The sequence below is a fragment of the Chaetodon auriga genome, chromosome 16 (assembly GCF_051107435.1).
Source record: "Chaetodon auriga isolate fChaAug3 chromosome 16, fChaAug3.hap1, whole genome shotgun sequence".
Taxonomy (NCBI): Eukaryota; Metazoa; Chordata; class Actinopteri; order Chaetodontiformes; family Chaetodontidae; genus Chaetodon; species Chaetodon auriga.
The window spans coordinates 15,963,037-15,975,477 of record NC_135089.1 but is presented as its reverse complement, the minus strand read 5'-3'; the positions used below and the strand labels follow the sequence as shown (position 1 = coordinate 15,975,477).

Below are 12,441 nucleotides of genomic sequence, written 5' to 3'. Positions count from 1 at the left end.
CATTCATGTGTGTTTTAAGGGGAACCAAAGTGTAGGATATAGGTTAATGCCATTCAGGTTTAGTATAACAGTGTTACATGTTTCACTATTGTCTAGATGGGGCAACGGGATACATGTAGGATAATTAAATCTAATCTAACTAATATTTAAAGCTATATTTATAGTTTCTGTATGACAAAAATATGCTTGACCTGCAAGCAGGTATTCTAGGGTCCTATCCTAGTCCAGAGTCAGGCTGACCGGGACTATGAAACAAATGCTAAATATGTCTGAACAGGTGCTTTTGTTGCATAAAATAAATATACTGTACTGTATATGTCTGGATATATTTCCAAAACTGTGAGAAAGTCTATGTGTCTATGTCACAATTGCCTGGTTCTCTCATGAAACTGCCCATGAGTGCTGCTTTCTGCATGACGTTTGAGCAGCTACATGTGTCAGAGGATTACTGGTAGCTCTTTAATTTGCCATAATACAAATAATACATTTCTGCAGGACAGGACTGACACCCAGGTGGGCTGAAAAGAGTCCTTCCCTCAGAACACAAAATCATAATTTAATGAAAACATAAGTGGAAGCATATATTTTTATGTTCCAGTGTGTCACTTTTCAATCAGACAATTTAGAGTGGACGGGTTCATTTCTACTGAGAGGAGTGAAAATGTAAATGATTTGAAAACCTGCAGAAAAACTGAGAAAGAAACAGGTTTTAATGAAGCTGCTGAACTCCAAGCCACAACACAAGACTAGACTGTGAGAAATCTGTGTTTGTCCAGGTCACCGCTGGCTCATACTGTTAACCTAATGATAACAACTTTAGTGAAGAGTAAATCCAGTGCAGTCGAAACAAGGAACAGCATGTGTGACTTAAAGTGGTTTGACCCTCTTGTAGCGAGCCGTTGAGTTGAGTTTCAGAGATTTGTGAGTGTAAAGTGAAGCCCCAGGGGCCGCTTGGCCTCTGTGATGAAAGGGCATGTTCAACACTCGGAATGGCTCAATAATTCACGAGTTCTGTAAGAACAGGAGGAAGGAGCGCACCTGTATCCGGCCACTGTAAGCGACACACACATATGTACATTCACAAACAAAAACACACACGCAAACAGATTGGTTATTATTAATTCATTAGTTCTGCAGGTGGAGTGAATAGGAAGCCTGCACGACTGAGGAGCTCTGCCTTTCACAGAGATTTAGAGAAGAAGAACTGCAGCTACCTTTTAGAAAATTAAATGGTAGACAGAGAGGAAGTCTCGAAGGGAAGACGAGTTTCTCGCAGTCTTTGAAATTCAGCTTGTTTAGAGCCTGCCGGGGGATTTTTCTAAATACATCTCTGCTGAGGTGTGTTTTACAGTTTAACTGTGTGTCTGCGTATGGAGAAGGAGTGAGTCAAAGGAAAGGACTTGATGTTTGGTCTTGAAGACGTTTCAACACCCCTCTGCTCAGAGTTGTGCACAGTCATCCTTCAGACCTTAATGTCAGTTGAATTATGGCCAATTCCAGTGAAATGTGCCTGGGGCGATTACAGGAGGATTTGAGTGCGTTGATTCATTAGCCAACAAGGAAACATTGTGACAAATGACAACATGAGTCTACATTAAGCTTGAGTTTAACCAACTAAAACCATTTGGTCAGAGTTAAACTTTTGGTTGTGGGTCCATATCAAAACTTTTATCTAAACTCAGGCCAGTAAGTCAGACCTCAGCACTGCTCGCCTCAGTTTAACACCCAACTACTGTGCTCATAAATCTTTTGCAGGGTTTATGTTAGTCTTGTTAAACGGCTCACCTTGCTGCAGTGACGTACAGGTGTACTCCAGGATGCTGTGACATCACTATTGGGCAGCTACTGTGGGCTTGTAAGTTAATGTGGTACATTCTGAATTAGTGTGTCCAGTTCAGCATCCATGATCGCAAACCACTGATGTGCCTCTTGAAATGGACTGAAATAAACAATTGATTTGGTCCCAAATGTTCCTGCTGTAAATGAGCAGGTTAAACGAGGTCACACCGAGACTTCACGCCCGTCACAAATGTAATTCTAGGCACAAAAGACAAAGGTTTCTGATTCTTTTCCATCTGTCATCAACCAGCCAAGAGATACGAATGACCCTCACATGACCTTTGTCACGTACAAAACACTGGAGCCTCAAGCGATTGTTGTGAATTTTTTTTTTTTCATGAAATTTTAATTCAGCCAAATGAGCTGAATGCATGAGACCCAGATTGAGTCGTGTTGCATAACGAGGGTTTCTTTTCCTCTCCAAAATTCTGCAGCTGTTAGAGGGAGCTGGAGATGATTATGCAACACAAACACACACACTGGGGTATACACACACACACACGCACACACACACAGATTGCACATGTATCATAGCACACACAAGGTTGCAAGATTGCACCAAAACACAGACATGCGAATAGACACACACACAGAACATCATGTCTGTGGTTAGCGAATGAGTTTTAGATGACTGTGCAGTACAATTACCTCTGTTGAATAATTGAATCCTCAGAAGTTAAGAAGCGGTCGGCAGGGGTTTCCTTTGTTGTTCCTTGAAGAACAATTATGGGGGGGGGGGGGGTAATGGTGACTTTTGAGGAGGGGCAGTGGGACTTCAGACAACTGGCAGAGTTAAAGACGGTCTTTGTAGATAATGAGAAAAAATAATGGAATGTTACATAACACACATGGAAGCAGAGGAAAAGGCATGCACCCTCATTCATGCACACACCAACAAGCGCTAATTATCACAAACACACATTCTGACTACAAAAAGAAAGTCCGTGTGTGGGTGGGTGGATGGGGGAGGGGTAAACATACATAACATTCTCCTGTATTCGCCGCACGTTTCTTAAATGATGCCTGACAGGTTAACCAGCCAGAGTGGATACATGGAATTCAGATGAACAGCGACCTAGTCTGTTATCGGTTTATTAATGAGCTCAGGCACCAAAAGGAAGGAAAAAAGACCAAAGTAAGACAAAGGAGGGAGAGAGGAGGAACGAAACGTAGAAAAAGAAGATGAAATGAAGATAATGAAGGAACTAGATTACAATGACGGTCCCTTCTCATGTTTTGTGTCGCGCTTTACTGTCAAAACCGTCTAGTCGGCGGATTTAGGGTGTTACTGTGGCGCTGTCCACGGTGCTGATAAGAGACGCGTCGTCTCAGTGGGACACTTGATGGCTCTGTCCACGGTGCTGAAACCAGCTTCTATACATTCAGGAAAAGGATGAAAGCCATGAGGGACATTCTGTCCTCTTTGTCTCTCTTTTATCCGTCTCCCTGCTGTTCTTCTGTCACTGCCCTGTCATTCCGCTTCATCTGCGCTCACTCCTCACATCTTTCATTCCGTTTTTAAGACATTTATTAACAACATTTAACATTTAGTAATCTGAGTTTATCTGGCTTTATTCCTTTGGGCCATGATAACAATAGCTAATGTTGCACTAATTGATGTTTTTATATTAACAATGGATCAAATGATGCAGAGAGTCTGTGGAACAACAGATTTCAGCTCTTTGTTTTGGGGCCTGCAGTTGCACTGGTTTGGTTCACTCTCATGAGCATAAAAGGGGCATCCTCGAAAGGCTCAGTCATTCACAAGCGAAGATGGAGCGAGGTTCACCACTTTGTGAACACATGATTGGACAAAAGATGTGACTGCATGGACTCAGGAACACTTTGGAAAACAGGAGCAAGTAAACACAATTCATTTCCGAATGACTGCATTCTGTTTTTCATTTACGTTTCACACAGAGTCCCAACTTTTTTGGAATCTGGCTTGTATTATCCACATTTTCCGTCACAGCAGGCAGCTGTTTTCAGCAAAACTCACTCAGATAAACCCAACGTACACGACCTGCTCAGCACCAAACAGCAGACAGACGCAGTTAGCAGCCAGCTTGGCACAATTAGCTTCTGAAAAGCCAGATATTTCCCTCAGGAGTTTGGTGGCAACTAGAAAAGAGTTAAAAGGATAATGAATATTGTACATACAAATATGACTCCAAATAAATGCTAATGTTGCTCTTTGTCTGCCGGTGTCACTATGATAAATACTCTGAACCCGTTTGCGTTAAGGTCATCATTAAATAATGTTTACATGAGAATTGTCTTTCAGAGCACTGTTTTAATGGGCTTTAAATGTGATACTGCAAATGTAAGTGTCTCATTTTTTCCAGTCCAGTGTGTGTGTGTGTAGATGTATAGCGCTCCACTGCGTTATGTATAGTGCTGAGCAGACAGGCAGCCAAAGTTCAATGCATCCAATGTGTGGGTTAAAGGCAGAATATAATGGTGTTATTCTGGGATAAGCCCTCATTTACCCTGCGAATAGAGTGTGTGAGAGGGGAAAAAGAAGGGGAGGGGGAGGACAGAGACACTTCCTCATTTGAGTCAGTGTACTGAAATGACTCCATCTACTCCATTTAACAAATACAAACAAGAGTGAGACTACAGAAAGTGAGGGAAGCGTAGAATGAGTGGACGAGCTGTGGGTGCAGCTTCTCTTTCTGGTTGTTTCATCATTGTCTCTTTGTGCCTGTTAGCAGTACGAAGGTGAAAATTCGAGCAATTCTGCCCGTAAAGACAACCAACAAGACAACAAGTCCAAATTTGTTACATCACTGCCTGTTAACAGCAGGACTCCAGACATAAAAACTGTTGCACTCACAGGTTTCTACAGTGCAAACACACCACAGCTCAAGATGCTGCAACACCAAGATTTGAAACACTTTTCATGCTCATCTGCACGCCTATCCACTATAATTAGAGTTGAGAGAACGAGATAAGAAATTTAAAAACTTAAGGTGGATGAGTGCTCCCCACACATTGCCTCTTTCACTGCAAAGACAACAGATGGCCTGTCTCACACATACTGAGAGAGAACCAAAGAAGAAGACAGGAAGAGTTACATGCAGAAGCAGGTAAGTGGGACAGGAAGGAGGATACAGGGACAGTTACACGAGCAGGAAGAGGCGTATGACAATACATGGAAGAGAGAGAAACTAGGTGATACAGAAAGAGAAAGAGACTGAGGTACAGATAAAAGACGCATGGAGAGGGAAGAGTGAGGAGACAGGAAGAGAGCTCAGCAATCTGCTCATACTCTATAGATGCGTTTGCGTGACTTAGAGGGTTTACAGCACAATATACTATACAGCACCTCAAACAAATGTTGGCGTGCATCTTTCTATTCCCAGCACAGATATTAATGAAGGAGGCCCATATGTCACACACATGCCACCCCTGCAAGCTTTAACATGCAACGAGTGCGCGGTTACCTAACACATTCCTGATTAGTGTTGTGTTTTCTTTACACTCGCTAGCAGCGGCAACTAAAAATAAAACGGTTACATACAATTAAATACAATTAAATATTGTGAAATCTAAAGCATGGAGTAAACTGTGTTACTTTTTTTTAAGCTTCTTCCACTTTGGCTTTTCGTACAGATCAAACAAACAGTATAATATGCTAATTAGTGAATTTTAGAGGTAAACCAGCTGTTTCCCCCTGTTTCCAGTCTTTTGTTATGCTAAGCTAACCAGCTGTTGGCTATAGCTTCTTTTCTTTGGAAAGGGAAATGACCTGACATCCCCAAATGGTGAACCAATCATTTAAGGTAAAGCAACTAAACCCTTCAGATCTGCTGCAAACTATAGTTTTCATCGTTCTGAGACGATGCTGGTTGCATGCAGTGAGTGAGGACACATGTATGATTTCGTAGCTTCTGCTCTAATAATTTAATGTGCACACCGGCCATTCCCTTACACAGCTGGTGCATTACTTCAGAAGCATGTATTCTTTCCTACATACTCATATAGAAAGGGTGCATCCCTGCTACAATCAAAAGCCAATCTTCCAGCATTTGTCATAAAGTAAACTTCTCCTCCATGGCCTCCTCTGACCTCTCCGTCCTTGCTTTTTCTTCCCCTCCTTCTCTCACACACTTACATGAAGTGATGTGACATATACGCCACTCCTTTGTTTATGCAGTGTGCTCTACAGTGCGCTCGTTTCAGGCTGCGCGGCGAGCGGGACTCAAACTCTTATCCCTGCTAGTTTTATGCACTATGCATTAAACAACACAGGACCCTCGTGTCTTTCTCCCTGCCTGCTACCCACACCACTCCCTCCGCCTTGCATCTATTTTCCTTTCTTCCTCTTTCCATCTCTCTCTCTCTTGCTCTGTGTGACAGTAGTCATGTCAGAGTAAGGCTGGCTGGAGCACTTGCAGCAGTCTGCCTCTTTGATGTTGAGCCCTGCTGAATTAGGCCATCACTCAGTGGTGCTCTGCTGCCTGCCTGCACATACACACTAGTCACACACGCACACACACACACAGAGTACACTTGCAAGCACACACATGCAAACAAAAACAAATGCATTATGGTCGGAAAGCATGCACATGCAAAGCAAAGTATAAATGCTGGGTATGCACACACAAGCCATGCAGGTCTTGCAATGCCTAAATAATATGCACTAAAACATGTCCAAACATTTCCTATCGTCACTCTCACAGCTTCTCTCTCTCTCTCTCTCACACACACACACACACACACACACACACACACACACACACACACACTGTGAATTACATTCATATACTGTAAGTCCTCATTTCCTTCTCCGCTTCTCTTTAATAAACATAAATTTGAATTCTTATGAGTGCTTCTCCTCTGAGGCCTCTATACTATAGCACATCAAAGACCACGCACACACTCGCGAACGCACACACGGGGAAAATGTAGGACATTCAGAGAGAATTTATTCAAGAATACAGAATACAGGAAGGAATTTATTCCCTTTCAATCTGCTCTCTCGCGCTCTTACAATATGGCCATATGAATAGTAGCAAAGTGACTGAGGCAGGAAGCCTACTGAATTACACATAAAAACAGGCTGGTGACCTGGCATTTCATGAAATGAACATGATGTCTTAAAATTGAAATATATACTCTGTTCATAGACAGAAATTCAGTTCAGTTGCAAAAAAAAAGATGAGGGAGGAAGCTCTAACTCTGGAATCCTGAGTTCAGCTACAGCCCTGAGTGAGGCTATTGTGTTCGTAGAAAATGCTGCATTTAACCTGAAACCAAAACCTGAACATTAAAGCTGCAGTAATCAAAACATTTTCACAGTAACAATTGATAAAATAATAACATGTGATGTGAAAGGTGACAACCCTCTTATTTCTACTCAGCTTTTTAGCATCTTTCAGCTCATTGTTTACATGTTCTGACCCACTATTTTACTGTTTTGGTGCTCTGTTGCTTGGTGGGGTTGTTAGTGTTGTTCCTGGGTAGCTGAACAGGTAGCTGTTTCCAGTGAAAAAGCTCTAAAAACCCACTGCTTGCTAGCTGCTCAACAACAAACATCAGACCGACAGCATCAGCAACTGGCTGGTGATCACAGTGGAGCATTGAGCATTGATCTTTCAGTATATTGGACTTACATTCATCAGGTGGCCACAAGCACAACTTCAAATGGATGATAATGTTGCTCTGAATCTGCTTGATGTGTTAATACGCCACTTTCTGCTAACACATTAGCCACATCAAGTTTATGATAACTTTATACGTATTAATGCTAATTTGTTTTTTCCCCAAAACTGATTTTGTTTACTAAATTAATTACATTAACCCTAAGAGAACATTATATTTTCCCTAATTTACACCCCTGCAGTGAAAGCTATGTCAAATGCCACTAATATGTGTGATATTTGTCATGATCCAGTGTACAGTGTCTTTTCTGAACTCGTAGACCCTCCTGTGTCATTAAAGGAGAAATGGCCTTTTCTATTTTCATTGTGAGCCAAGTTAATTTCATTTTTCTATTATCTGACATTAAGAAAAAAGACATAACCTAAAACATCTCTTCCATATCTCCATGGCCCAGCCTATGCCTTATTAACATGACTGTTATTAAGTACAGTATGGCTGAAGCAGGTTGTACAACTAATTAAAAAATAAAAAACAAGAGACAAAATGAAAATAAACAGAGTGCACACTTCTACATTTCTCTCTCTCTCTCTCTCTCTCTCTCTCTCTCTCTCTCTCACCCTCTCTCTCTCTCTCTCTCTCTCTCTCTCTCTCACCCTCTCCCTCTCTCTCCCTCTCTCTCTCTCTCTCTCTCTCTCTCTCTCTCTCTCTCTCTCACCCTCTCTCTCACCCTCTCTCTCTCTCTCTCTCTCTCTCTCTCTCTCTCTCTCTCTCTCTCCGTGCTCTCTGGTGGCCAGGAACAGCCCTGTGGTCAAACTGGAGACCGGCCAGGGATCTTTCCATCAATTAGTTGATTTTTTTCCCTCGTATATCTCTGCCTTCAACTCTGTCTCTCACTCTATCTTTCTGTTCTTCATTCCATCTCTTTCTCTCTTTCTGTGTGTGTGTGTGTGTGTGTGTGTGTGTGTGTCTCATTATTTCCATTGTTGGCTTGCTAGAAGAACGCTTGAGAACATGGCATCCAAATATAGGACGAAAGCTATTTCTTCAAATGCTGTTATTAAGTAATCACTCAGATGATCCTAAAAACCTACCTTATTTAGCACTTAGGGGCACATTTTAATTTAATGTTATTGTTTGTTTATTTGGGTGGTTGATTGAAGGGGGTGCACCTTTAAACTTAGATAGATGAATCAGTGAGGAGAGCAGGTGGTGCCAGCGGTTCATATGAGACCACCCACATTTTACACACACACATGCAGCTACACACGCATTAAAATCGCAACACACAATTGCGCCTCCCTGCACTCCGCGTCACACACAGCGTGTCATCACTGCATATCAATTACACGGGGAAGTGAAGATCTATTTCTAATTCAATCAGTCAGCGCTGGTGTCACATCCCTCGCTCTCTGGCTTTCTCCCCGCCTCTCCCGCTCTCTCCGCCTCGCTCTCCTCTTTCCCCCTCGCTTCATTCTCACTGATGCGTCTCAGTCATCATGGGGCTGGTGGACGCGGGTGTCAGGTTCGTGTGTTTGTTTATGCATGTGTGTGTGAGGGAGAGTGTGTGTGTGTGTGTGTGTGTGTGTACTTCCAACCCTGTGGGAAACAGTTTAAGTTTTAGACTTTTAAAGTGATGGCATTTTTGAGGAGTGAGGTAATCCTGGCCTGACCTTGTTTCTTCAGAGGGCCAGGAGGGTTTTACAGTTAAGGAGGCTCTGTGGATTATTTTCAGAGTGGTGTATCATTCCTAAATTAATCGCTATCCGTTGTTTGTGTGACAAAATGAGACTGATTGTAAGTCGTGATTGTGTTTCCTAAAATTAAGATTTCATTTTCCTTATGTTTCTCACGTGAATCTGTCACTGCTGTCCCTGCGACAACCAGAAATAATCAATTTAGCAACAGTTGGTGACCATAAGTTCAATACTCAGTCTTTTTTAAGCTCTGTTTTTTAAACCACTGAGAAAACACTCTGGCTCTTCATCTGCTAAATACTCCACTATGTCCATCAGCTTGTTTCTGTGTCTTTCTGTTGTATGGTGCTAGAAACAAGGTTAATGAGAGCAGTGAGACTGAATGTTAAGTTGTGAAAGTAAAACAATGAGCTGAACGGTGCCAATGAAGCTCGGTATAGCCAAGGGGAACCACAATCACATGATAATTATCACTAAAAACACCTTTTACGCTATGTGATTTAAACAATAGTGTCTTTTCCATAGGGTGACATCAGTGCAGGTCACATCAGTGTTGAAAGCAAACAACATTTTGGACTCAGCTTCCTCCTATTTTTTATCATCAAATAGTCAATACATCACAAGTGCCATAACACACATGGGATCACATGATCAATAGCAAAATTACCAGAATTACCAGGATATTGACAGATTATCAAATCCAAACCCATATTGCGCCAAAGCACATAAATATGAGCATCAATCACTGGGACAAACTATTAGAAATGCAGTATTGATATTCAGCTCCGCCACAGTCATTCAGTCAGACATGCTTATGTCGAGTAATTGACCACTTACACAGTATGGTTCCATCACTTTGATGGAAGAAGGGTCTGCTCTTTGAGGAAGCGCTCAGAGAATCTGCACAATGAGGATTCTGATGGAGGAACAAATCCCTTCATCAATCAATCTAAAAATGTAATTTTAATTCAATAATACCAAAGCACCATAGGAGGAGGGTGTGGTGGTATGAGTGTATCAGCAGAGTAATGGTAACAAGAGTCTGGTTATAATGGCCCAGCTGCAAAACACCTGCCTGCATGCACAAATATGATTGGAGGTTATTAGTCAGCTGATTGCTGAATAGCTAATGAACGAGCCAATGCTTGTGAAGCGTGAATGAAACATCTGATGCAATGACTTCTGTCTGAACAAGGAAAATCTATACCTCAACATCTCTCAGTCAAAAAAAACAACATGACAAACTACCTCACACATACTGCAACATGTTTACAAAATCGAACTCTGTGGGTCATAAGTATTAAGTAATGCTTGCCTCTGTCCTGGGCAACCTGCACATCCAATGGCTTTACGAATATATTTGTTATTTTAAGCAGAAACTTTTTGTAATGAGGGCTGATAGAAATGCACAGATGGTTATCGAGCCTCAGCTAATCATTAGAACTACTCTCCCAAAATGAGCTTAACCAGCATCTTATGTCCGGATACAGTGCACAAACCGTGTGTTTAAAAAAAAAAAAAAAGAAAGAAATGTCATCATAAGCTGGATTCAGTCCTAAAAAGGTCGTGATGTACCAGAGTAACTGAGGACTTTCAACTGTGTGATGTTGTTACAGCCTCTTGAGAACGTTCTCATAACACCAGCTGATTTAAACATAGACTGGTTTGCATTTTTTATGGGCTGACACTACAGAAATGTGTTAAATTGTGCATTATGTTTAAATGGAAACCTTCTCTCTCTCTCTCTCTCTGTCTGTCTGTCTCACTCCCTCAGATCATAACCACTTGAACAACGCAGCCTTGTCTCCCCTGGGTCCAGCCATGGCCTTGTCTCACCCTCATAACAACCTGGGAATTGGCTTCAACAAGTACACCTCGCTCAAGGCCGTAGGTGAGTAGAATTACACACAAACACACACACACACACATACACACACTCATACTGACAACTATACAGCCACAGGTATGGATGTTTAAATACATACTAATGGATTAATCTAGTGATGTGAATGTTAATGAGACAGATACAGAACACATGCTTGATGTACAGAGGTCAGTGAGCCCGATTACTGGACGGTATAGACAAACATGAATCAGGATGATGAAAAACACAGAATGTTCTGTATTGATGCACATGCTGAGTGGGAAAGTGCTTAAGGGTGTGCAAGCACCCATTAGGATAATGAATTTGTTATGATTCTAACACTTATCCAATCACATGAGTCATGTTTGAGAGCTGTCTTTTTTTTTTCTTTTTTTTTTTTTTTGCATATTATATCAGATCACGGCAGCCACTCACAACAAAGGCAACCTCAATTTCAATAACAGCATGAATGCAAGGCTGGAAACTTTGGCCAGATTCATCTGCAAGAGCTGCTGTAACAAGCTGCCTACTTTGGCTTTCATCTGTTTCTTTAAATGAACTCTTTTGGAGTACTCACACACTGTGTTGTTTTCCCCTTTAATTTGGTCCATCAGTCCGAATCATAAATAGCTTCCTATTATGCCATGCAAAAGTGGTGTTACATTACTGGTGTATTAGCCTTATGAAACTGGGAAAGTCCTGTATTGAACAAAGCAGGCATTAGGATCATTGTTGCCTCACAGTCATGAAAAACACATTGCTGTTGCTGTTATGTGCGGGTTCGTCATCTTCCTAAAGCTCAGCTGCAGTAATGCTGACAGTTATTGACAGCTTGCCTTTCTGTTAATAGTAACCATGAATCAGCTGTGGAAAAAAAGGTACGACGATGGCATAAATCCACTGCTGCTGATGGTGACATAACTGAGAACGGACTGGTAACTCAACTGATTCACAATTTAAGAGAAAGGATAAAACACAGACACACACAAGAATACGCACATAACACAAAATGAGTTAGGCATTAGTGGGTGGTGAGTGACAGTGGTTTGGACAGCAGTAGTTTGAAGCGACTGGTTCGGGCCTCAAGCTTGTCCTCTGGCCTCTCTCTCTTTCTCATACACACAAACACACTCAAAGTAAGAAAATAGACAAACGCGTCTTACCCACCACACACACACACACACACACACACACACACGCACACACACAGACACAGACATTATAGTTCTTCCCTCTGCACAGGCACACAGAGGGGCACAGGCATAAAAATGTACACCATCTATCTATCATCTGATTACTGCAGAAAGACAAGGACGCAGTGACGATGATGAGCAACGACAGTTTGACACATGTACATGCAGCGTTCATTGACACAGTATGCATAGATAGACAGGACTGTCCATCATAGCCGCAGAGTATCAGAGACATAATCTAAAG

The 12,441-nt window shown here is 41.9% G+C and overlaps 1 protein-coding gene across 1 annotated transcript in view; it reads left to right on the top strand.

Annotated features, from left to right (window-relative positions):
- The window catches only part of LOC143334106 (protein shisa-8-like), a 91,469-nt gene that overhangs the window by 66,633 nt on the left and 12,395 nt on the right, over nucleotides 1-12,441 (top strand). Inside the window, exon 4 of the mRNA XM_076752641.1 lies at nucleotides 10,915-11,031. Within this exon, the coding sequence (XP_076608756.1) occupies nucleotides 10,915-11,031 (117 nt within the window). The remainder of the gene's footprint in view (nucleotides 1-10,914; nucleotides 11,032-12,441) is intronic.